Genomic DNA, 27101 nt, shown 5'->3' with positions numbered 1-27101 from the left:
TTAAAAAGCTCAGAGATTTCAAAAATAAATAATTGTAAAAAAACTCACAGATTTCAAAAATAAATAACATACTATACAACCCTTGTGTTAGAATCACTATGTAAAAAGTAAAGTAGAGGTTCCTCTTCAAAGAGAGTTTCCTCCCTGTCGAATTAGGAATAAATAGTCACTTCTCTTAGAAGTAAACTTTATTCAAAGACCTGTGCTAACATTCTTAGATATCTGCTAGCTGTAATAAATAAATTAATGTATTTTGTGTTCTTAGCTCCCACAATGTAGCCTAAATATTTGCCCTGGCATGCTTATACTGGTCCAAGCAAGCATTAGGTCATAGCCTATTCCTCTTCCTTATTTGGAGGTGTTTTTACCTTTCTCAGCATTCCACAAGTTACTTCCTCCTTCCTTTGTTCTCCTCTGCCTTTGCCTCTGTTAGAAAGTTCTAAGTTGTTAGCCAATTGGGACAAACACAGAATGTGAGGTTCCGTTTCAGCCAATGGAAACCGGACACAGCAGCAAGGTGGAAGCGTCAGGTTATAAATAGCCCTGTATCCTTTGTTCAGGGTACTCTTGGCAAAACTGCTGGCGAGTGTACCCTTTCTGCAGAAAGTAAAAATGGCCTTGCTGAGAAAATTAAATTTATGTTCAAGTGCTATTTCTTTCTGGTACTGGGGAAGAAGCACTTCTAACAACTAGGAAAATTAGGACATAACTAATTGAAGGATAATGAAAATATTACCAAGCAGAACTGGTGGAACACAGTTAAACCGGTACTTGAAGGTAAATTTATAGCATTAAATACAAGAGAAAAGAGTTTACAAGCAAATGAGGTAGGCATTTTTCTCCAAAAGTTATAAAGAGGAGTAACAGAGCAAGCCTATGAAGACAGGAAGGAAGGAAATAACAGAGTGGAAGAAATAGATGAAATAGATAAGAAAATAACATTATAGATTAACGAAACCAGAAGTGATTTACTCGCCCTCGCCAAAAAGGGATTGCTAAAATAGACTTTTGGCAGAATTGGTCAATTAAAAAAAAAATCAAAACCTGCAAGTAAATTGAGTGGGCAAACTTTATGTAAAGGGCCAGATAGTAAATATTGTAAGCTTTTCATACACTGTCTCTGGCAATTAATCAACTTTGCTGTTGAAGCAGGAAAACAGGCATAAATAATACCTAAAGGAATGGGCATGTTTGTTGTTCCAATACAACTTTATTTATGGACACTGAATTTTGAATTTCACATAATTTTCACATGCCACAAAATATTATTCTCCTTTTTTTTTTTTTTTTTTTTTTTTGAGGCGGAGTCTCGCTCTGTCGCCCAGGCTGGAGTGCAGTGGCGCGATCTCGGCTCACTGCAAGCTCCGCCTCCCGGGTTCCCGCCATTCTCCTGCCTCAGCCTCCCGAGTAGCTGGGACTACAGGCGCCGCCACCACGCCCGGCTAATTTTTTTGTATTTTTAGTGGAGACGGGGTTTCATTGTGTTAGCCAGGATGGTCTCGATCTCCTGACCTCGTGATCCGCCCGTCTCGGCCTCCCAAAGTGCTGGGATTACAGGCTTGAGCCACCGCGCCCGGCCTATTCTCCTTTTTTTAGCCATTAAACAACGTGAAATCTGTTCTTAGCTTGCTGCCAGCTGTACAAAAAGGTGGCAGGCTGGATTCGACTGGCCCCAGATGTTAACTAAAAGAGGACAGATGTAAGGCTCAGTTGTTTCGTCACAATCCCTTAAGCATGGATAGTCAGCAAAGGGACTACACCTGAGAATTATAAACAGCTGGACTTCTGGTGGGCAGACTATCCCCTGCCCCGAGCTCTGGCTGCCTCAGCCTCAGCTCTGGAACCCTGACTGCTTGGATGCCCCTCAGCTCTGGAACCCTGACTGTCTGGAACCCTGATCCAGAACCCAACATCCTTCCAGGGCCTCAGGGGCATTGCTACCGCCCCCCTCCCTCTCAAGCTGACCCCGAGTCCAGCAGTCACCACCAGGGGCGTCAGAGCGCGCGCATGCGCCCAGCTTGGAGCCGCGCCGATCTCGCGCCGGCACCTGGCAGCCAATCGCAGGTCTCCACTGGACGCGCGCGGGTGGAGGCGTGCGCGTCGGCGGCGCCGGGGGCCTGAGGAGGCGTAGTCCCCACCGGCTTTTCCCCGGGAGCGCCTCCGGGGCCGGTGCGTGGCCGGCAGCTCGGGAACAGCAGCTGATCCGGACCGGTAAGGACGGGGGCGTGGCGCGGCTTCAGCGTTTCCTGAAGGGAGACTTGAGGGATTTCCTGGCGAGCCGCAGCCCTGCGGGTCGCGACCCCGCTCCTGGCGGTGCTCTGCCGGAGCGGCCTTTGCAATGCAGCCGCTTTCTGTGGGGAGTGCAAGGCAGAAGCAGGTCCCACGATCTCCTCACGCACACCCCCTTCCCTAATCTCAGCAGGCGCCACTTTCACATCAGCCTTCACTCCCTCACGCAGACGTCCCCACCCCCGGGCTGGGCCCGGGCCTCCCGGAGAAGGGGCCTTTCCTGGCTCCCAGTGCGCTCCCCTCCCCCAACGCCCCCGCGGGGTTTCTTTTGGCGCTCAGTGTATTTAAAAATGAAAACTGCTTTGTAACCCCAGGCCCTCCCCCATTCTGGAGACCTGTAGGCCCAGACCCCTTAAGGCATTTGAATGTATTGGCCTCTTTCCCTGACCGCAGCGTCTCGTCTTATTTACTGCGTGGCCGCCGGGTCTCTTAATGCCGCCCCTGGGACCCTAATGGAGTCCCTCCCGTGAGAGCCAGGACCTGGGGTGATTTGAAGGCTTTTGATTTGGGCAGTTGGCGGGTGGGATGTTTCCTTTGCTAAGGTGGGGGAGATTGGAGGAACAGATCTGGGAGAAAGGAGTTCAGTTCACTTTTCTGGTTAAGTGTGAGATGATTGATTAACACCCAAATGGCAATGTCAGGTAGGCAGTGGGATCGCGAATATTCTCGTAACATGTAAGTAACTAACGCTTCTCTCTGGTTACCTCAAGGATGTGACCTTCTGCCTGGAATAGCTCAAGTTCTTAAAAGTTGCGTTGTAAACCTGAGGTAAGAAGAGAGAAGTCTGCCTAATAAGGACCAAAGTTGTATCTTTTTTCCTTCAGTTTCGCTCTCTTGCCCGTTCCTGTGCTAAAACATAGCTGTTTAGTGTTTAATATTTTACTAAGGGAATCTGAATGTGTGTGATTAGTTCAGGTCAATTGATGTAGGTAATTCGGGAACCCTCTAAATTGCTTTCTTGAGAAAGGAGAGGGTGATAGTGGCTTTCTTTTACCAGATCTTTTGAAAAAGAAAGTAAGAGCATCATGGATGTTAAGTTATATAAAGCTGACTTCTTTTATCATACCCCCTTTCTCAACAGCTGTATTTCATGAGGTAATTGCTTCAGGAAACTTTCAGAGTTGTCCATATTTGCTATCTCCTGTTCTCATTCTTCTTTAAACCCACTGTTGTCGAGGTCACCAGTGAATTCCACTTTGCTTAATCCATGGCAGGACAGGGGAGGCCATCTGAAGTCATTGCATGCCAGTAGGTGAGATTATAGGTGAATTCTGTGGCCAGCAATTTGTATTTACAGCTCAGTGAGACCCATTGTATTAGTTATCTATTGCCGTGTAACAAATTGTCTCAAAACTTAGTCGTTTAAAAAAATTTTTATTACCTCATAGTTTTTGAAGGTCTGGAATCCAAGAGTGGCTTAGCTGGCTGGTTCTGGCTCAGGGTCTCTCATGAGGTTTCACTCAAACTTTTGGCTGGATTGTCAGTCTGTGCGAGATTGACTTGGGTTGGATCATCTGCCTCTAAGCTCACTCACTGGGCTGTTGGCAAGAGGCCTCAGTTCCTCACTCTGTGGGCCTCTCCGTGGGGCTGTTCATGTCATAGTAGCTGGCTTACTTCAGAACAAATGATTCAAGAGACCTTGTACCCAAGGTGAAGGGCAGTCTTTATGACTTAATTTCTGAAGTGGCATACCATCACTTTTTGCTGTATGTGCTTGATCCCACAGACCAACCCTGTTACAATATGGGAGAGGGCTACATCTATGTGAATTCCAGGAAATGGGATTCATTTAGGTCGGTCTTGGAGGATGGCTACCACAGCCATTTATCCACCATTTAACCCTTTTCCATAAGATCTCAAAGCATTGTCCTGTTACTCTGGGTGAGTAATTTGACTTCTTGCTAAGGCCAAAGCCTCTACATGTGCACTTTTTAATTTAAGGATATTATTCTAGCAAGACTTCTCTTTGTCTAGGGTTAAGTGTTCTGTCTCTCCAGATCATTAACATAGCAAACATACTGATTGTACTGTAACCTCACATTAAAGATCTCGTTTTTGATGCCACATCTCCCATCTGCTTGTTTTATTTTGTATTTGCTTGTCCTTACAGGAAAATTTCTCTAGAGTTGTCCATATTTGCTAACTCCTGTTCTCATTCTTCTTTAAACCCACTGTTGTGGAGGTCACCAGTGAATTCCATTTTGCTTATTAATCCATTGGTCAGTTTTAGTTGATTTTCTTGATTTTATTTGATCTATTGGCAGCATATATTATAGTTGTTCCTTTTCTTCTCCCCTTTGGATTCTGGGATGCTTGTCTTTCTTGATTCTCCTCCCACCGGAATGGCTGTGAATAATTGTTTCTTTTTAATTTCCTTTACCAGCTCCTTCTCATCTCCATGACCTCTAATCAATGGAATGAGCCAGAGCTTAGATCTCAGACCTCTTTCCCTGAGTGATCTCATCCAGTCTTGTGTTTTAAATAATGCTGCATACCGAAGACTTCAAAATTTAAGTACCTACCTCAGAACTTTCCTTGAGCTCTGATCTCATAGATTTACCTGCTCAGCATTACCTCTTATGTGTTGGAGTGCAGTGGCACGATCTCAGTTTGCTGCAGTCTCTGTCTCCTGAGTTCAAGCAATTCTCCTGCCTCAGCCTCCCGAGTAGCTGGGACTACAGGCACGTGCCAGCACGCCTGGCTAAGTTTTACATTTTTAGTAGAGATAGGATTTCACCGTGTTGGCCATACTGGTCTCGAACTCCTGACCTCAGTTGATCTGCTCGCCTCGGCCTCCCAAAGTGTTGGGATTACAGGCGTGAGCCACCGCACCTGGCCAAAGCTGAAGAATTTAGAATGGCCTACATGATCTTGGTTTTCCTTTACTACAATCAGCTCATTTTTAATCTCATTTCTAACTTGTCACCCTTTTCATTGGCCCACCTATGTTAGCCTGTTGATCATTCCTTGCATGTTGTTAAATGCTCTGGTCTGAGAGCCTTTGTGTTTGCTGTTCCCTTTGCTGGAGTATTCTTCCACAGGTAGCCATATTCATGTTATATGAATATCAACCTGCTTCCATTTCCTACTTTATTTTTCTCCGTAGTGTTCATATAACCATCTTACTTTTGTTAAAAACAATTATTTTCTGACTACCCCTTCTAGAATGTCAGCTCCCTAAAGTGAAGGACTTTGGATCACTGCTGTGTCCCCAGACCAATACATGGCACCTTGTTGGCCCACCAAACTTTTATTGAATGAATGGTCTTAAATACCTCTCAAATACCTGATGCTTCCCCTCCTCCTTTTCTCTCTAGTCATGAGATGATCAGAACTGTGCAGATTCTTGATCATTCCTGTATAATTTCTCTCTTAGTTTTTTGTGGACTGGGATATGTTTTAATTCTACTGATGCAATACATTTTGTAGCTGTAGTTCCGCCAAAATAGCAAACATCAGAACATCAAATGTGTATGTTTGGTCTTATATGATGGTCTTTCTGTAGAGTAACAATTTCTCCCTAATTTCTTAACATCCCTCCCACCAGCTCAGTTCTAATGCAGCAATATTACCTTAGGGTCAAGTTGATATGTGAAAGGAGAATAGTGACTTTCACCTTTTGGCTTTTAACACTTAATGTGGGCACAAGGGTTTTTTTTTTTTTTTTTTTTTTTAAGACGGAGTCTTGCTGTGTTGCCCAGGCTGGAGTGCAGTGGCACGATCTCAGCTCACTGCACTGCACCTCCCAGGTTCAAGGGATTCTCCTGCCTCAGCCTCCTGAGTAACTGGGATTACAGGCGTGCGCCACCATGCTCAGCTAATTTTTTGTATTTTTAGTAGAGATGAGGTTTCACCATGTTGGTCAGGCTGGTCTCGTGAGCCACCTGCCTCGGCCTCCCAAACTGCTGGCCTCGTGAGCCACCTGCCTCGGCCTCCCAAAGTGCTGGGATTACAGGCGTGAGCCACCATGCCCGGCCTGGCACAAACTATTTTAATCTTATTCTTTGTTAGCTTCTTATACTTGTAAACTGCAAGTGTATGTGGGTCCATTCCTTGTTCTTTCCCTTCAGTGTATAAATTAGTCATTTGGATAATACTGAATAATACAATTCTGAGAGTTGAGCTTAAGCATTAGTGTTGTATAAGTTTGAAACAAAATGTGAATGCTCTGCAGAAGTCTTAACTGGGGTTTTTTCCCTGGGAACTTCCCAATCGCAGAGATCCAAGTTACATAGGGAGTGGTGATAGGACCTATCTGGCCTGCATAGAATATGCTCTCACAGCTTCTCATAATCTCTAGATTCCTTGTAACTAGGTTGACTATGTAATTCGTCATTTAAACTGAAGGACTTATTAAAGATTGAAGAGTGGCACAATCTGTAATTACACAGAGATAGAAGTTTAAACTGCAACTGTCTTGGTCATACCAGCATATTTGGTAATCCTACATATAATTTATTTGGTCTTCCAAGTCCTTGGTATTGGAGAAGTGTTCACTCTGCAAGGAGATATAACTATTCCATCTTTGGGAATGTATGACTCCCACCACAATTTATAAATTGACCACCTGATACTAGTTTAATTCTTTTTGTTGGCTAGATTAGCTTGCATTGTTCGATTATCCTTGTTACCAATTGAGTCTGCTTAATGGTGCTTTGAAAATTTAGCAGCAGTTGGGAGATGGAGGGTTATACCAGCCTGTTGCTAGGCATTTTTTTTCTTTGAAATATAAATCGTATGCCATAAAATTAACCCTTTGGCATGTGAAATTGAATGGTTTTTAGTATTATATACTTATAAAATTGTACAACCATCAGCAGTATCTAATTCCAAGACATTTCATCAACTCTAAAGAAACCTTGTATCCATTAGCAGTCACTCCCTATATTACTTTTCTGTGGCTGCTATAACAAATTATCACAAACTTGGTGGCATAAAATAACAAAAATTTATTCTCCCTTAGTTCGGGAGGTCAGAAGTCTAAAATAAGTTTCACAAGACCTAAATCAAGATGTTGGCAGGGCTGTGCTCCCCTGGGAAACTCTAGGGGAGTATTCATTCTTTGCATCTTCTAGTTTGTGGATGTGACATTCCTTGGCTCGTGACCATGCCACTCTAATCTTTGCTTCTGTCTTCACCTTTTCCTAGAGTATGTGTGAAATCTCCCTCTGCTTCTCTTACAAGGACACTTGTGATGGCATTTAGGACCCACCTGTATAGTCCAGGATAATTTTCCCATCTACAAAGATCCTTTTTCCAAATAAGGTAACATTTACAGGTTTAAGGGATTAGGACCTGATATTCTGGGGGCCATTTTTCAAACCTGCTGTATTGCTTTCATTCCTCTTTTCATGGAGCCCGTGGCAGCTGCTACTTTATTTCTGTCTGTATGAATTTGCCTTATTCTGGACATTTTGTATAAGTAAAATAATAAAATATGTGACCTTTTGTGTCTGGCGTTATTCACTTAGTGTATTTTCAAGGTACACCGTATTGTATGCCTGTTTGTACTTCATTTCTTTTTATGGCTGAATAGTATTTCATTGTACAGATATACCACAGTTTGTTTATTCATTCATCAATTAATTTACATTTGGTTGTTTGCACTTTGTAGCAGCATTATTGCTCTATGTCAGCTAGCTTATGTATATGTTATATTTTCAGTTCTCTTAGTATATACCTAGGAGTGATACTGTTGGGTCATATGGTAACTCTATATTTAAATTTTGAGCAATTGCCAAAGTTTTCCAGAGTACCAGTGTATATTGCCACCAGCAGTATATGAGGGTTCAGATATCTGCACATCCTCTGCAACACTTGAGATTGTTTTAGGCTATAACTAACCTAGTGGATATGAAGTAATAGCTCATTGTGATTTTGATTTGCATTTCCTTAATGACTAATTATGTTGAGCAGCATTTCGTGTGCTGCTTGGCCATTTGTGTGTCTTCTTTGGAGAAGTGTTCAAATCCTATTCCCTTTTTTTGTTGTTTGTTTTTGAGACAGGGTCTCCCTCTGTTGCCCAGGCTGCAGTACAGTGACACAGTTATGGCCCACTGCAACGTCGACCTCCCAGGCTCCAGTGATCCTCCCATCTCAGCTGCCACCGTGCCTCATTCCGCTCCCCAGTAGCTTCGACTGCAGGCTTGTGCCACCATGCCCAGCTAAATTAAAACATTTTTTTTTTCTTGAGACAGTTTTACTCTGGCATCAAGGTTGTAGTGCAGTGATGTGATCACAGCTTACTGCAGCCTTCACCTTCTAGGCCCAAGCAATCCTTCCACCTCAGCCTCCTGGGTAGCTGGGACCACAGGCATACTCTCTCATGCCTGGCTTATTTTTAAATTTTTTGTAGAGTTAGGTCTCACTATGTTGTACAGGCTGGTCTGGAGCTCCTGGGCTAAGTCCTCCTGCCTCAGCCTCCCAAAATACTGGGATTACAGGTATGAGCCACTGTGCCTGTGTTTTTAAATTTTTTTGTAGAGAAGGAGTCTCACTACATTGCTTGGACTGCTCTTGAACTCTTGGGCTCAAGTGATCCTCCCATCTCAGCCTTCCAAAGTGTTGGGCTTACAGGCGTGAGCCACCATGTCCAGCCTTTTTTTTTTTTTAAAAACAGAGTCTCACTTTGTCACCCATGCTGGAGTGCAGTGGCTTGATCTCGTCTCACTGTAACCTCTGCCTCCTGGGTTCAAGTGATTCTCTTGCCTCAGCCTCCTGAGTAGCTGTGATTACAGGCGTGTGCCACCATGCCGGCTCATTTTTGTATTTTTAGTAGAGACAGGGTTTTGCCATGTTGGCCAGGCTGGTCTCAAACTCCTGACTGTAAGTGATTCTCCCACCTCGGCCTTCCAGAATGCTGGGATTATAGGCGTGAGCCACCGTGCCTGATTGGGACCTGTTTTTAAAATGAATTGTTTTATTGTGGTAAAAACGCATCAATTACCACCTTAACCATTTTTAAATTAATAGTTCAGTAGTTTCAAGGGTATTTGCATTGATGTGAAACAGATCTCTAGAACTGAAACAATGCCCATTAAACAACAGACTCACCCTTTTCCTCTGCCCCTAGCCCTTGGTAACCATTACTCTACCTTCTGTGTTTTTTTTTTTTTCCCTTATTTTTTTGAGACAGAGTCTTGGTGTGTTACCCAGGCTGGAGTACAGTGGTGCAGTCTCCACTCACTGCAACTTCTGCCTCCTGGATTCAGGGGATTCTTCTGCCTCAGCTTCCTGAATAGCTGGGACTATGGGTGTGTGCCACCATGCTCAGCTAATTTATTTTTTTGAAACAGAGTTTCTCTCGTCGCCTCGGCTGGAGTGCAGTGGCATGATCTCAGCTCACTGCAACCTCTGCCTCCCGAGTTCAAGCGATTCTCCTGCCTCAGCCTCCCGAGTAGCTGGGTTTACAGGTGCCTGTCACCACATGTGGCTAATTTTTGTATTTTTAGTCGAGACAGGGTTTCACCATGTTGGCCAAGCTGAGCTCGAACTCCTGACCTCAGGTGATCTGCCCGCCTCAGCCTCCCAAAGTGCTGGGATTACAGGTGTGAGCCACTGCTCCCTGCCTCTACTTTCTGTTTCTGTGAATTTGACTATTTTAGTTATCTCATATAGGTGGAATCATGCAAATACAAAGGTATTTGTCTTTTATGACTGGTTTATTGTATTTGGCATAATATCCTCAAGGTTCAAACATGTAGCATGTGACAGGATTTTCTTCCTTTTTAAGGTTGAATGATATATGATATATTTTGTTTATTCATTTTTGGGTAGACATTTGGGTTGCTTCCACCCCTTGGCTGTTTTAATAGTGCTTCTGTGAACGTGGGTGTGCCAATATCTCTTCGAGACCCTGCTTTCAATTCTTTTAGATGTATACCCAGGAGTAAGATTGCTAGAACATATAGTACTGTTCTTACTTTCATGAGGAACTTCTGTACCGTTTTCCATAGTAGTTATACCATTTTACAATCCAGTAACCATGCATGAGGATTCTAATTTTTTTCCAACAATGTTTGTTTTTTAATAGTAGTCATCCTAGTAGGTGTGAGGTGGTATCTCATGGTGGTTTTAATGTGCATTTCTTTTATGATTAATGACACTGAACATATTTCCTGGGTCTTTTGTATATCATCTTTGGAGAAATGTCTATTCATGTTCTTTGCCCTTTTAAAAAATTGAGTTATTTCTATTCGTCATCTCCATTATAGTTTTACTTCTTCCTTTCCAATCTGAATGCTTTTTGCTTCATTTTCTTGCCTAATTACCTTGGTTGTAGAACCTCCAGTATAGTGTTGAATTGAAGTGGTGAAAGTGCACATCTGTCTTGTTCCTGATCTTAGGGGCAGGGGAACTTTCAGTCTCACCATTAAGTATGATACTATAATAGCTGTGAGTCTCATCCAGATGCCTTTGTGTGGTGGAGAAAGTTCCCTTCTATTCCTAGTTGTTTTGTTGTTTCAAATCATAGAAGGATGTTAGCTTTTGTCGAGTGTTTTTTCTGCAGACAGATGTGGTTTTTGTCCTTTATTAAAATGGTATAGGCTGGGCATGGTGGCTCACGCCTGTAATCCCAGCACTTTGGGAGGCCTAGGCAGGCGGATCACCTGAAGTTGGGAGTTCGAGAACAGCCTGACCAACATGGAGAAACCCTATCTGTACTAAAAATACAGACAAATTAGCTGTGCGTGGTGACGCATGCCTGTAATCCCAGCTATTTGGGAGGCTGAGGCAGGAGAATCACTTGAACCCGGGAGGAGGAGGTTGCGGTCAGCTGAGATCGTACTATTGCACTCTAGCCTGGGCAACAAGAATGAAACTCTGACTCAAAAAAAAAAAAAAAAAAAAAATTAAAGTTAAAAAAAAAAAATAAAATGATAATAGTGTTGGTTGGTTTTCATAGAATGAGCCATCCTTGTGTTTTTTAAATAAATCCCACTTGGTCATTGTATGTAATTGTTATATATGTTGTTAGATTTTGTGTGCTAACATTTTGTTGAGGATTTTTGCCTCTATAAGGGATATTGGCCTATAGTTTTTTTAATATGATTTCTTGGTTTGATTTTGGTATAAGAGTAATAACTAGCCTCATAGATGTGCAAAGTTTTCTCTCCTCTTCTAATTTTTGGAAGAGTTTATGAAGGATTGGTGTTAACGTTAAGAATTTACTAGCATAGCTATCTGATTTTGGGCTTTTATTTGGGGTAGTTTCTTGATTACTAATTCTATCGCTTGTTTTGGATCCATTCATATTTTGTTTGTTCTTGAGTCAGTTCATTAGCTCTTGTCTTTCTAGGAATTTGTTTCATCTAGGTTATCTAATTTTTTGACAGACAATTTTTCATAGTATTCCTTTATAATTATCTTTATTTCTGTGTGGTTGGTAGTAATGGCCCCTCTTTATTTTTAAAAAACAATTAATTGAAGTGAAAATCACATAACATAAAATCAGTTATTTTAAAGTAAACAATTTAGTGACATTTAGTGCATTTGTAATATTGTACGTGTGCTGCCTCTATCTAGTTCTGATACATTTCCATCATTCCAAAGTAAAACCCCTTTACCCATTAAGCACTTTCTCACCATTTTCCCTTTCCTATCTTTTGGCAACCACAAATCTTTGTTTAATATCTATGGATTTATCTATTTCTGATATTTCCTGTAAATAAAATCATACAGTATATGAGCTTTTGTGCCTGACTTCTTTCACATGGTATGTTTTCAGGGTTTACCATGTTGTAGCATGTATCAGTATGTCATTTCTTTTATGACTGAATAAACATTCTGTTTTATGTACATACCATGATTTGTTTATCCATTCGTCCATTGATGGACATTTAGGTTGTTTCTACTTTTTGGTTATTATGAATTGCTGCTTATAAACATGTATACATGTACTTGAGTACCCTTGTTTCTTTGAGTGTATATTTAGAAGTAGATTTCTGGGACCATAAATCTATGTTTAACATTTTGAGGAACTGCCAAACCATTTTGTAATAAAATCTTTTGATTTTTACAAGCTTTTGTTAATTTCCAGCATCTGAAAAATGTGATTTTTGTAGTTTTTGCTAGTGTTCTCTTTGCTTTTATGAAGGAGCAGCTATTTGTAGGTCCTTATTCCTCCATTCCTCTTAACTTCACCCTGTTGACTTTGTTACGCATTTTTTTAGTTGTCTTTTTTGTGGTCTTCCACAACCCCTTTTTAAATCATTCTTCAAGCCCTTTAAAAACTCAGCTTTAGTGAAGAAACTTTACTCTGAACTATCAGACCACTTTTAGTTTGAACTGCCACCCTGTCAAATCTCCTTTGTAGACTCTTCTGACCAAGATTCTGCTCATAGGAGGAAGGGAAAGAAACGGGGAAAAATGACTGATTTTCTCTGTTGTTTAAGAGTAGATCCCAGGCTGGGCACGGTGGCTTATGCCTATAATTCCAGCACTTTGGGAGGCTAAGGCGGGTGGATCACCTGAGTTTAGGAGTTCAAGAGCAGCCTGACCAATATGGTGAAACCCTGTCTCTACTAAAAATACAAAAATTAGATGAACGTGGTAGCATGTGCCTGTAGTCCCAGCTACTTGGGAAGCCAAGATAGTAGAATTGCTTGAACCCAGGAGGTGGAGGTTGCAGTGAGCCAAGATCACGCCACTGCACTCCAGCCTGGGTGACAGAGCGAGACTCCCGTCTCAAAAAAAAAAAAAAAAAAAAAAAAAAAAAAAAAAGTAGATCCCATGCATAACTCTAACTGGCGTAGGGAGGTTAGACATGCAAATACATATCAGATCTAATGGGTTTGTCCTCAAAAATCAATTCTCACCTCCCATGATGGGAGAAGCCAGTAGGAGGGCTTCAATTCCAAAGAAAGCTGAGAGGTAAGTGGATGATAACCCACCTTCCAGATTATTTCTGTGCATTCAAACAATGGCCCTTCTAGTAGATCATTGTTTTTTCTTTGTTTTTTTCAGACGAAATCTTGCTCTGTCACCCAGGCTGGAGTGCAGTGGCACAATTTCGTTCCACTGCAATCTCTGCCTCCCAGATTCAAGCAGTTCTCCTGCTGAGTAGCTGGGATTACAGGCACGTTCCACCATGCCTGGCTAATTTTTGTGTTTTTAGTAGAGATGGGGTTTCACTGTGTTGGCCAGGCTAGTGTCAAACTCCTGAACTCATGATCCGCCTGCTTCCCAAAGTGCTGGGATTATAGGTGTGAGCCACAGTACCCAGCTCTAGCAAATCATTGTTATAACCACACGCGAGTTTTTAACCACACACATACTCTTCTGAGGAAAGGCTTCCCCAAACTGTTGGTCCTTATGATGAGGTCTGGCCATACACATTTTTCTTCTGAACCCCAGGATTGTGGGACTGTCACATTTCCTCTAAGGGTACACTTTAGGAGCGCCCAGACTTGAAAATTGGCTGTTTCCCATGTTTGAACATTTTCCACTTTTTCCTTCTGATTTCTAACTACTTCTAGATAACATTTTTCCGTTAATGAATATTTGAGTGCTTATTGTGTGCCAGGCACTGCTTTAGGCACTTGAGAGAAATCAGTGAACACAACAGACAAAAATGAACAACAACAACAAAAACAAAACAAACTACTCCAACAGAAGGATCTAACAGTCCAATAGAGAAAGAAGATGGTAAGTATAATAAAAATGCAAATTCTCTGGTGAAATGGAAGATGATGTTATAGAACTAGGAAAAAAATAATAGAGCAGGATTAGAAGTTGAGGAGGTATAAGAGAATTGTAATTTTACGTAGTGTGGTTAGAGTAAGTCTCATGGAGAAGGTAAATTTGGACATGAACTTGAAGGGGATAAAATGTCCCTGTGTTAGCCATGGGGACATAAGTGTTGGGCAGAGACTCTGAAGGAATAGCAAGGTAGCCAGTGTGGCTGGTTTAAAGTGAATGAAGATTAGAATAGTGGGAAAAAAGGTCAGAAAGGTAGCAAGAGTGGAAATAGTAGAAAGGATCTGTAAATTCTTCATTTTTCTCTCAAGTCTAGTCTGTGGAAATTGTCATGTCTTTTGATAAGGAACGACCTTGATTTAATAGTTACTCCCCTCCTAGACTCTCAGGCTAGTTTGTTTTTTTGTTTTTGTTTTTTTTTTTTGAGATGGAGTATTGCTCTTGTTGCCCAGACTGGAGTGCAATGGCATGGTCTTGTGCACAGTCTTGGCTCACTGCAACCTCTGACTCCTGGATTCAATTGATTCTCTTGCCTCAGCCTGCCAAGTAGCTGAAATTATAGGCGCCCACCACCACGCCCGGCGAATTTTTGTATTTTTAGTAGAGGTGGAGTTTTACTATGTTGGCCAGGCTGGTCTCGAACTTCTGACCTCAGGTTATCCGCCCACCTCGGCCTCCCAAAGTGCTGGGATTACAGGCGTGAGCCACTGTGCCTGGCCTTTTTTTTTCTTTTTCTTTTTCTTTTAAGATGGAGTCTCGCTGTGTCACGCAGGATGGAATGCAGTGGCGCAATCTCAACTCACTGTAACCTCGCCCGAGATGCTTGTGCCTGAGCCTCCTGAGTAGCTGGGACTATATGTGTGCGCCACCATGCCTGGTTAATTTTTTGTATTGTTTTTAGAGATGGGGTTTCACCATGTTGTCCAAGCTGATCTCGAACTCCTGACCTCAAGTGATCCACCCACCTCGGCCTCCCAAAGTGTTGGGATTACAGGCATGAGCCACTGCACCTGGCCTCTCAGGCTAGTTTCAACCCTATTTTACACTCCTCTACCATCCTCAGCTTATTTTTGAAAAAGTATTTATTAAAAAACATTTATGAAAAAGTTATTTGTGTTTTATTTAGTTGGCCTGGATGGAATACAAATGTTGCTGTAGTGTTAAGGATACTGTAAAACTCCCATTTACTGCAAGGATCTGTGTTTAATGAGCATTCAATTCTAAGACAGCAAGTGTGCAGAGTTATTGGTGGGGTTGGGGGACAAGAGTACTGTAGATGGAGAGTGAGGGAGGTGGGGCAGGAGTTTGAGAAAGCAGCAGTGGGGTGAAGAAAGTGATAGGCAAGGGAAGATAGTAGGGATAGGTACCACAGGAGTCCTGGTGGCCTGAAATCTAATCACAAAGGTTACTCAAGTGGGACTGATGCCTGAAAAAAACTTGTGTGTGGTTATAACAGTGATCTACTAGAAGGGCCATTGTTTGAATGCACAGAAATAATCTGGAAGGTGGGTTATCATCCACCGATCTCTCAGCTTTCTTTGGAATTGAAGCCCTCCTATTGGCTTCTGCCATCACGGGGGTGTGAATTGACTTTTGAGGACAAACCCGTTAGATCTGATATATCTTTGCATGTCTAACCTCCCTACCGCAGTATCTCAAGTTTCTGGTAAATTGGAACATAAGCATTTATGCATCCATTGGTGGACATTTGTAGAGAAGGGTCTCTGGACATCTAGAGGAGAAGAAAACTCTCATTGTCTAATGCTACTCTTGTTCTTAATGAACTTGTTCATTAACTTATTAGCTTTGTTCCTGATTCTTGCTCTATTCCTCTTTCTCATCTTGAATGATGGTTGGATGGCGGGTTAATCAGTATGGACAACAGCCAAAAATCTAACCAAGAGCAGCTGGTTAGGAAGCCCAGCAGTGTTATTAGAACCCAGTTTAAGTTTTTCTTCTTTGTTTGATGGTTTATTAACAATAGGAATTCATTTCTCACATTTTTAGGCTGGGAAGTTCAAGATCGCGATGCTGGACAATTTGGTTCCTTAGTGAAGGCTCTTTTCCTGGCTGGTGGGTGACAGCCTTCTTGCTGTGTTCTCACATGACAGAGAGAGGAACCAAGGTCTGTGGTGTTTGCTCTTATAAGGGCGCCAATCACATCATGAGGGCCCTGTCCTCATGAATATCCTCATTACATCTTAACCTGATTATTACCCAAAAGCCCCTTCTCTAAATACCATCACATTGGGGGTTATAGCTTCAGTATACACATTTGGGGGTGGGGGGAACACAGTTCAGCCATTGTATAATCCAAATTATGTATACCTGAAATATTCTCTAGAATTGGAGGAATCATTTAATGCTTAGGAATAGAACACTGATATAATTACAGTTGTGTTTTAAGATCCATCTAGTGGTGGTGTGTTATATAATTTGAAGGACAGAGAAAAGAGAACAATTTAGGGACTAGTACAGGTGTACAAAAATGAAGTAACCAATGGACCTAAACCTAGAAGTTGGGTCCTGGGCTGGGGGCCATTAATAGGAATGGACATAAAAGGTAGAATGAGCAATGCTCTAAAAGTTATTTAAAATGGCTTATAAGGTACTTTGACATTTTTCTGGGAGGTAGAGGAGGTTGGAACAGGTTTAAAAAACAGTGAAAAAATGAATCCAATGAGACACTTTAATTCTTAAAGACTAAGCAGTTAACAGCAATAGCATCAGATATAGCTGTGCACTAAGTCAGTTTTAGCAGAAAGAGCACAAAACCAGACTTCAGGAATTAGGCATGTCAGTGCTAACTCTGTCTACAAACCCTCCATATAACTATAGTAAATCATAAACGTTTTGGCGCTTTAAAAATTAATCTTCAGATTGGCCGGGCATGGTGGCTCAGGCCTGTAATGCCAGCACTTTGGGAGGCTGAGGCGGGCGAATCCTGAGGTCAGGAGATGAAGACCATCCTGACCAACATGGTGAACCCTGTCTCTACTAAAAATACAAAAATTAGCTGGGCGTGTTGGCGCACCTGTAATCCTAGCTACTCAGGAGGCTGAGGCAGTAGAATAGCTTGAACCTGGGAAAAAGAATACATAATTTGTATTATGCTTAATATTGTATTCCTATTAAAATTCATTTCCAAGGTGATACACATATTTATAGGAATAAATATTGTCTGTGTTCCAAAATTAGATACTGATATCCTCATTAAAATTAAAACAGTGTGCATGGCATATATTGGATGTCAGTTTAATTTTTATGCTTTGGATTATGCTGATTTGAAGGGGCCACATTGGGATACAGTGAATCTTGATATGTTTTTAGAAATTGGTGAGTTATGAACCTTGGTTTGTTTCTAGTGCCTACATTTTGCTGTTATTAGACCAGTTTTAGCCCAGGCTAACGTGCAGTGGCACGATCTCAGCTCACTGCAACCTCTCCTTCCCAGGTTCAAGCTATTCTTCTGCCTCAGCCTCCTGAGTAGCTGGGATTACAGGTGCGCTAACACACCCAGCTAATTTTTGTATTTTTAGTAGAGACGGGGTTCACCATGTTGGTCAGGATGGTCTTCATCTCCTGACCTCATGATTTGCCCGCCTCGACCTCCCAAAGTGCTGGCATTACAGGCCTGAGCCACAGTGCCCAGCCAGTCTGAAGATTAATTTTTGAAGCACCAAAACGTTTATGATTTACTATAGTTATATGGAGGGTTTGTAGACAGAGTTAGCACTGACATGCCTAATTCCTGAAGTCTGGTTTTGTGCTCTTTCTGCTAAAACTGACTTAGTGCACAGCTATATCTGATGCTATTGCTGTTAACTGCTTAGTCTTTAAGAATTAAAGTGTCTCATTGGATTCATTTTTTCACTCTCTATTTTTTAATAGACCTAGTAATGAGGCTTAACTGATTTTGTGGGTCATTGGTTAATTTAAAAAAAATGAGGCTGGGCGCAGCTCGGGCTTCTAATCCATGGCTCATGCTTGTAATCCCAGCACTTTGGGAGGCTGAGGCTGGTGAATCACAAGGTCAGGAGTTCGAGATCAGCCTGGCCAACACAGTGAAACCCCTTCTCTACTAAAAATACAAAAATTAGCTGGGTGTGGTGGCATGTGCCTGTAATCCCAGCTACCCTGGAGGCTGAGGCAAGAGACTTGCTTGAATCTGGGAGGCAGAGGTGAGCTGAGATTATGCCACTGCACTCCAGCCTGGGTGGCAGAACTAGACTCCATCTCAAAAAAAAAAAAAAATGAAATGGAAAATTTTAGAATTCAGCCTGTGTAGTAAAGGTAGTTATTATTTATGTGTGTGTGCTTGCTTTAAGTCCTTTATCGGCCTACAGAATTTCCAACGGATAAAGTTCTTAGAGTAAATTTATAGAAAATGTGGAATTAATGGAGCATAATCTTCTTTAAAAATAAAGGATCTTATGAAGGAGAGTGCTGTTTATTGATTCATTTAACAAATTCTGTATTTGTTGAGCACCTGTCCTGTGTCAGACCCTGTTCTTTGTGCTGAGTATACAACAGTCAACAGAAGATACAATACCTGTCCTTTGAGTTTTGTGTTCCACTGGATGGACATTAGAAAATAATCAAGATAAATAGGATTGTAATATGTTAAATGGTGATAGGGCTTTGGGGATGAAAGAAAAGGGAAAAGAGATTAGGAATGTGGGTTAGAGGTTGGTTGGAATATTTGAGAACCTCACTGAGAGATACTTGGAATAGAGCTCTAAGGGCAGTGAGGAGCTAGCCATGCAGTTACTCAAATGATCATTCATATTGGAGGGAACAAGGGCCTTGAGCGAGGAAAAGAGCTTAGTATGTTCAAGAAATAGCAGGGAGGGCCAGGTGCAGTTGTTCATGCCTATAATCCTAGCACTTTGGGAGGCCAAAGCACACAGATCACTTGAGAGAAGGAATTCGAGACCAGCCTGGTCAACATGGTGAAACCCCATCTCTACTGAAAATACAAAAATTAGCTGGATGTGGTGATGCGCGCCTGTAGTCTCAGCTACTCAGGAGACTGAGGCAGGAGACTCTCTTGAACCTGGAAGGTAGAGGTTGCAGTGAGCTGAGTTATATATCTGGGCGACAGAGCGGGACTCTATCTCAAAAAAATAAAATTTAATTCAAAAAATTAAAATAAAAAATAAATAGCAAGGCGGTTAGTGTGGCTAGAGTGAAGTAGATTGGGGAGAGTAGTATGAGATAACTGCAGGAGCAGTATGTGGGGTTGGTAGTGTGGTCTTCTAGGCATTGGTAATACTTGGTCTTTTACTCTCAGTTAATCAGAAAGCCATTGGAGGGTTTTGAGCTGAACAATGATACAGTCTGACTTTGTTTAACACAATCAATCTGCTTGCTATGTGGAGAAGAGACTGAGGTGGATTGAGGGAGGAAGCACTGTTGTGTTTAAGTTCAGTGGGTAAGTCAGGACTGGAGGGAAAAATTTAGGAGGCATTAGTGAATGGATTATAATTAAGGCCATGAGTTGGGATGAGATTATCTGCCTGGCACTTGACATTGTGCTATGCTGTTTGTTGGCTATGTGTAGGTACTCTAACTATAAATTTAATACCTCTTTTCTGTACTAATGTTTATGGGATTACTATATATGAATCAATTGAGATATGTACATTTAATGTAATTTTCTTCCAATTCCACTACAAATCAAGCTGCCATTGAATAGGTGGTGCTTTTAAAAAACCAGCTGTTACTATAAGTCTAAGAAATAGAATTTTTGCCTTTAAGATAGCAAAATACATTTAAAAGTAAAAAACTTGATAAAGCGGATGCAGCTGGTGTGTGGCAGACTAAGGATTCCAGCTTATTCTTCAGCTCCAAAGTCCATGTTTCTAAACACTGCAAAATGATGCCCTTGGTAAAAATGTGTGTCCTTTTCCATACAATTTTGTCTAGTGATTAGTTGCTGGAAGATTTTTCTTTTTTTTTTTTTTTAATGGAAGAGAGCATAATCAGTACAGCAAAGTTATGGTTCTGGATTCATAGGAACCTGATCTTTTATCATAGGTTTTAAGCTGTTATTTATCCTCTTTCAGTCTCAGTGTCCTTATCTGTAAAATAGTGATGTTTATAAAAACAATGTTTTGGAGGAGAATTAAATAAGGTAATGCATTTTCCTGTACTTACTGATGTATGTTTGTACTTAGGTGGCAGTTTATATAAAGGAAGCATTGGGACTTGTGGCCACACTGTTCAAGAATAAAAAACATTAGAAAATGGAACAATCATGTGAGGAAGACAAAGAGCCTGAACCACAGAAGAACATAAAAGAAACCAAACAAGTAGATGACGAAGACGCTGAGCTCATCTTTGTTGGTGTGGAACATGTAAATGAAGATGCTGAGCTCATCTTTGTTGGGGTGACTTCAAATTCAAAACCAGTCGTTTCAAACATTTTGAACAGAGTCACCCCGGGTTCATGGTCAAGGAGAAAAAAGTATGGTCACCTTAGAAAAGATACTGCTGACAAATTGCAGCCTACAAGTCGTGAGACCCTTACATCAGAAGCAGTGACCGACCTGCCAGCTTCCCATCTTGAATCGAGATCAACAGATAGTCCTATTATTATTGAGCCTTTGTCTAAACCTGATTATAAAAATAGTTCACCACAAGTTGTGCCTAATAACTCTTCAGAATTACCTTCTCCTTTGATTACATTCACAGGTTCATTGCATCAGCCAGTAAGTGCAGCACTTTCAGTAGGAGGTATAAATGAAAGTCCTCATATATCAAAGCGACTTTCCACTTTCGAAGTAAACAGCATAAATGCCAAAAGGGCTAAACTCAGGGATGGAATTATGGAAGGATATTCTTCAGCTTCGTCCCCTTCAGATACCTTTCATACAATGAATTCTCAGCAAAGTACGCCCTCAAACAATGTTCATACCTCATTAAGCCATGTTCAGAATGGAGCACCTTTTCCAGCAGCTTTTCCAAAGGACAATATCCATTTCAAGCCTATAAATACAAATCTTGATAGGGAAAATGAATTGACAAAAACAGACATTTTGAGTCTAACAAGTCAAAACAAGACCTTTGATCCCAAGAAAGAAAATCCCATTGTGTTACTTAGTGACTTTTACTATGGACAGCATAAAGGAGATGGGCAGCCAGAACAGAAGACTCACACCACCTTCAAATGCTTCAGTTGCGTGAAAGTTCTAAAAAATGTTAAGTTTATGAATCACGTGAAGCATCATTTGGAATTTGAGAAGCAAAAGAATGACAGCTGGGAAAACCACACCACCTGCCAGCACTGCCACCGGCAGTTTCCCACTCCCTTCCAGCTACAGTGTCACATTGAAAATGTCCACACTGCCCAGGAGCCCTCTGCTGTCTGTAAGATCTGTGAATTGTCATTTGAAACAGATCAGGTTCTCTTACAACACATGAAGGACCATCATAAGCCTGGCGAAATGCCCTATGTGTGCCAGGTTTGCCATTACAGATCGTCAGTCTTTGCTGATGTAGAAACACATTTTAGAACGTGCCATGAAAACACAAAGAATTTGCTTTGTCCCTTTTGTCTCAAAATTTTCAAAACAGCAACACCATACATGTGTCATTATAGGGGCCACTGGGGAAAGAGTACACACCAGTGTTCCAAGTGCCGGCTACAGTTTTTAACTTTCAAGGAGAAAATGGAGCACAAGACCCAGTGTCATCAAATGTTTAAGAAGCCTAAGCAACTAGAAGGATTACCTCCTGAAACAAAAGTTACTATTCAAGTGTCACTAGAACCTCTTCAGCCAGGATCAGTAGAAGTAGCATCCATAACTGTGAGCACATCTGACTCCGAACCATCACTCCCCAGGTCTAAAAGCAAAATTTCAAAAAAGTCCCATTAATTCTAGTTTCAGTAAATCTAAAGCAAGTATTTCAAACCAAATTTAAAAACCTCATAAAAACAAAAAATACCAACCATACATTATTCAGTAGCACCAAAAATAGTGAAACTAGTGGATTATATATGACTTTTTAAACAAAATTTAGGATATATATTATTTGATCTGAATTTTGAGGTGTTATTTTAAAACATCTGGTTTTCATGTTAACTGTATCTGGCTTACATAAAAGGTGTTTGTGTGTGTGTGTGTGTGTGTGTGTATGTGAGAGAAAAAGGTATTAATTTATTTTTTTAATTTTAATTTTTTTTTTTTTTTTTTTTACTTTAGAGACAGGGTCTCACTTACCCAGGCTGGAGTGCGGTGGCATGATCCTAGCTCACTGCAGCCTTGAACTCCCGGGCTCAAGCATTCCTTGGCCTCAGCCTTTGGAGAGTAGCTAGGACTACAGGCGCAGCCACCACACCCAGCTAATTTTTTATTTTAATTTTTTTTGTAGCGATGGAGTCTTGTTATGTTGCCCAGGCTGGTCTTGAACTCCTGACCTTAGGGGAGCTTCCTGCCTCAGCCTCCCCAAGTGCTGGGATGTGTGAGCCACTGCCTCTGGCACCTATTTATTATTTTGGTATTTCATGTTACTCCTAAGCTTGAAAAAGCTCTTTTTTCTATATACAGAATTCGTAGAATTTTTGAAATACTTAGTTTTCTTTTCAGCTTTTTCCATGCATTCAAGATTTCATGGTTAACTCTAGTCAGACTGGAATGGCTTTGTTATGCCCTGGCCCACTTGCTGTGGAATTCCCAGAAGTGCCTCTGCTGTGCTGACATAAAATAACCTGAAAAGATTCTGAAAAGCCAGGATGTGGAATTGAAAGAGAAGCTGCTGCATGAGCAGAGACCAAGAAGGTGGAAGTTAGTTGAGGGAGAGCAGTGGCTCTTTGTTCTAATTGAAGGATAGGCACACATTCATTCTGGTCTTAGGGCCAGGTCAAAAGGAACACTGCTTCAGAGTATCTTTACCTAACCCAGAAACATCCAAGGAAGCCAAACCATTCAAAGTAAAGTGCTTTTGTTTGGTGAGGGGCCCCTGTAGACATCAAAGAGCCGCCGTGTATCATTGGTTTGAGATGAAATAGCAATACAATTAATAATAGAATGATGCCTGGTGCTAGCTGACTTCCCATTCTGTGATCTAAAGGTGAAATTGATTCATTCTCTCTCCTCTCCCTTCTGGCTAGCCGTTAGTGGAGAATGAACTGGCCATATTCCTCTGAGCCACAGCAGTAAAGCAAGTTAAGTTTCCCAAGGGGAAGAAGCCCTGATATCTATAATTTGAACTGTACTGGACCCATAGTTTTAACTGAAAAGGGCCAAACAAGTGGTGTCTGTCCATTTCCTGGACTGGGCTAAATTTAGTTTTCCCACTGTTGAGCTGGAATGAGGACTGTCCAAGAACAGTAGGTACAGTGGACAAAAATAGCCCAGGGTGACTGACTAAATTTAAACCCATAATGGCTTTATATTTTTCTGTGCATATATATCTTACCCTAATTGAACATGTGAAGCTTACAACTTTTATGTCTTGCCTTGGACATGAATGTATTGCAGCTTACAGTTCTTCTGTTTTATGTATAGTTTCCCAGTTTATTGACACTAATGCTGTTTGGGTCTTACTTGATACATACCAGTGTGCAAGAAATGTCTCCCTAATTCAGTAAGTGTTAAGACTTAATGTCCTTCATCTGATCTGTCCTATCTAATCTGTACTATGGGTGAACCTTTTTCGCTTGCTCTCCCCAGGGACTGTTTCACAGTATTCTGGAGTACTTTTTGAGTATTGGTTCCTGAACATCAGCAGCCTTGGGTGCCTCTGTGGACTCCCGGAGTTGTCTCCTTGGTTGTGTTCTGGTGCCATCCTTTGTACCTCCACCCCCGACTAAGGTGCCCAGCAACCTGTCTTCACCAGTCATGGAATCTGCCATCTTGGCTATAGACATAGGTCTGGAGAAATCTTTCCCTTTTTCCTTGATTTCTTTTTAAAGGTATATTATCTCTCCCCACTCCTTTTTTCCCTCCTCAATCTAGTTAAATTTCCTAAGCTTTCACAAAAATCTGCGAAGAGATAATTAAGAGCTTAGCATCCCTCTTAGAACTAGAATAGAAGGCAGTACAGATAACAAATAAGTTGTGAGTATATTATCTATATTTTGCAACATTTTCTGACTGTAGCTCCCATTGTATTTATTTGTCTGACACTCACTTGATTGATTTGCACCTTGAACACTTTACTAGGTCTTTTCAGTTACTTTGCTTGGGTTAAGACACTTTGCTAAAATTTCAGCCTGAATCCTTTCTTTAGTTGAAGAAAGGGTATGTGTGTGCAAGTGGGTGTGTTTGTGCCAGTTTTTCTTGTCTCAGGTAGATACTCCTACTGTGTATAAATAGATCTACAGACTTTTCATACTTACCTCCCGTATTCTGTTTCTGTGGTAAAAATATGAAATATTTTAGTTGTATGTTGAGTGATTGGTTGGTATTATCAACACTGTTGTTTGCTGTTTCATTAAAGCATGCTCTTAAGGAGTACATATGGTCATTAATTGCCAACTATAGATTCCAGTGATCTGGCCCCTGCCTACCTCCTTACTCTCTTTCATTCTATGTCATGCTTCTCCACTCTTTTCCCCAATGATGCACTATTTTGACACACTGGCCTTGCTATTCCTTAAGCAAATCACATTCTTCCCAATCCAAAGACTTTGCACATGCTATTGTCTTTCTTAGAATGCCCTTCCCCTAGGCCTGCATGGCTTGCTACCTCACTTAATTGTTTGACACTTCCTTTGGTTCATTGAGCTTCAAGGCTCTTAAAATGCCACTGACAATGAGATCTCCCTGTAAAAAAAAAAAAAACTTTTTCCTCTTAAAGGCACTTTACTCTCTCCCTACTCTTTTCTTCCCTCTTCAGTGTATTTAAATTTCCTAAGTTTTCATGAAAAAGCTGAAAAACGATCATCATTAAGGGCTTTGCTTCTGTCTTAGAGTTGAGCTAGCTCGAGTCAATTTCTGTGCCTGCAACCAAATGAAAATTAATATAGTGAGTTCTTTCAGGAGCTTTCTCTGTTTTTCTATTGATACCTTTATATATTTTTAAGGCAATGTCACTTTGTTTTGTTTACAAATATATTGAATATGTCAAGATTACTATTTTGTTATTACCCTTTGTGAATTTCCTTGTCTATTTTGCTCGCTTGTTCTTTCAGATGAAATTTATTATTTTATTAATGTTGCCAAAAATTATAAGTAAAATATCAATTATAGTAATAAAATGTTTTGTGAAAAAATGCTGTTGCTGTATTGTTGCTGTATTGTCTTTGCACCGTAAGTAAAATGGGATGTTTTAGTTTGTTTTGTTTTTTGAGACAGAGTCTTGCTCTGTGGCCCAGGCTGGAGTATAGTGGCACGATCCCAGCTTCCTGCAACATCCACCCCGAGTTCAAGTGATTCTTCTGAGCAGCTAGTACTACAGGCGTGTGCCACCACACCCAGCTAATTTTTGTACTTTTTGTAGAGATGAGGTTTCATCACGTTGGCCAGGCTGGTCTCGAACTCCTGGCCTCAAGTGATCTGTCCACCTTCATTTCCCAAAGTGAGCCACTACGCCTGGCCTATTTTTAGTTTTTAATTTTCATTTAGTACCACTGTATAATCTTTGCCTTTTTGCCACTTGTGTTCATTTTTAGCCTTATTGCTGCAGCCAGAACTTCTAAACAATATTTAAGATGGAGTTAATGGGCTTTCTTGTTCTTGGCTTTAATGAGAAATGGTTTGCCCTTAAAGGTAATAAGTATATGCTTAAATAATTTCTATTTCCATCTTGGGGGCCAGGCGTGGTGGCGCATGCCTGTAATCCCAGCACTGTGGGAGGCCGAGGCAGGTGGATCACCTGAGGTCAGGAGTTCGTGACCAGCCTAACATGGTGAAACCCTGTCTTTACAAATACAAAAAAATTAGCCGGGCATGGTGGCACATGCCTGTTACCCGAGCTACTTGGGAGGTTGAGACATAATCGCTTGTACCTGGGAGGCAGAGGTTGCATCCAGCCTGGGAAACGAGTGAAGCTCTGTCTCAAAAAAACAAACAAACAAAAAAAACAAAAAACAACTTTCTATTTCCATTTTTTAGACTCTTTAAAGATAATTTAGCTTTATAATTTACAACATCTATTAAGACAGTCATTTTCTTTACTAACCCAAGTTTTTACTTGGTTGCACTTACAGCTTTCTTGTTAGAAACTTTCCTTTCCTGAAGCAAAAGTAGTTCAATTTGGGGTAGGATATTGTTTTAACTACTCAGAATCCCACTTCCTTTCTCATTTCTAATATTACAGTGTGTTTCCTCTTCCTCTCATTGATTCATCCTGGTTTTATCAATGTTTCTGATTTACTTTTTCCAAGAAGCAACCCCCCATTTGCTTTAGTTTTGTTTTCTCTATGTTTTTATTCATTGTATGTCGTTCACTTTCTTTAGCATTGTTGTTTTTTTGTGAGGTTTTTTTTTTGGTAGAGACAGGGTCCTGCTATGTTGCCCAGGCTGGTCTGGAACTCCTGGGTCCTGCTATGTTGCCCAGGCTGGTCTGGAACTCCTGGGCTTAAAACAGTCCTCTTGCCCTGGCCTCCCAAAGTGTTGGGTTTGCAAATGTGCGCCACTATGCCTGACCAATTCTTTTTTCTTTAATAAAGGATTCAAACCAGCTGGGCATGGTGGCTCATGCCTGTAATCCCAGCACTTTGGGAGGCCAAGGTGGGTGGATCATATGTGGTCAAGAGTTCGAGACCAGCCTGGCCAAGATGGTGAAAACCCGTCTCTACTAAAAATACAAAAATTAGCCAGGTGTAGTGGCGAGCGCCTGTAATCCCAGCTACTCGGGAGGCTGAGGCAGGAGAATCACTTGAACCCAGGAGGTAGAGGTTCCAGTGAACCGAGATCGCGCCATTGCACTCTATCCAGCCTGAGCAACAAGAGTGAAACTGCGTCTCAAAAAAAAAAAAAAAACCAAAAACAAAAAAACAAAAAACAAAAACAAGATGCGCACCTGTAGTCTGACCAGCTACTTGAGAGGATAGGGTGGGAGGGCTTGAGTCCAGGAGGTCAAGGCTGCAATGAGTTATGATTGTACCACTAGGTGACAAGAGACGCTACCTCAGAAAAAACCAAAACTACTTGAAAACCAAACAG

General features: G+C 41.3%; 1 protein-coding gene across 11 annotated transcripts; it reads left to right on the top strand.

Moving 5' to 3' along the window:
- The first annotated feature begins 1783 nt into the window (after positions 1 to 1783).
- Positions 1784 to 25387, top strand: LOC105464662 (zinc finger protein 280B). 11 transcript variants are annotated; one of them, XM_011712706.2, is made up of 5 exons: positions 1784 to 2211; positions 3000 to 3057; positions 7438 to 7554; positions 15994 to 16111; positions 20166 to 25384. In XM_011712706.2, exon 5 carries the CDS (start codon positions 20235 to 20237, stop codon positions 21864 to 21866), a length of 1632 nt encoding a protein of 543 aa, XP_011711008.2. In that variant the 5' UTR covers positions 1784 to 2211; positions 3000 to 3057; positions 7438 to 7554; positions 15994 to 16111; positions 20166 to 20234; the 3' UTR covers positions 21867 to 25384. The 11 variants fall into 11 exon arrangements, with proteins under 11 accessions (XP_011711008.2, XP_070936198.1, XP_070936197.1 ...); XM_071080097.1 differs by lacking the exon at positions 15994 to 16111 and having other exon boundaries at positions 20166 to 25387; XM_071080096.1 differs by lacking the exon at positions 3000 to 3057.
- Positions 25388 to 27101: the final 1714 nt, after the last annotated feature.

This window comes from Macaca nemestrina, chromosome 15, assembly GCF_043159975.1.
Source record: "Macaca nemestrina isolate mMacNem1 chromosome 15, mMacNem.hap1, whole genome shotgun sequence".
NCBI classification, from domain to species: Eukaryota; Metazoa; Chordata; class Mammalia; order Primates; family Cercopithecidae; genus Macaca; species Macaca nemestrina.
Note: the sequence above shows the minus strand (reverse complement) of the source record. Positions and strands in the feature narration are given on the sequence as shown.

Coding starts and splice junctions, on each gene's coding strand:
- LOC105464662 (XM_071080097.1), top strand. CDS start 20,235: ATGGAACAATCATGTGAGGAAGACAAAGAGCCTGAACCACAGAAGAAC.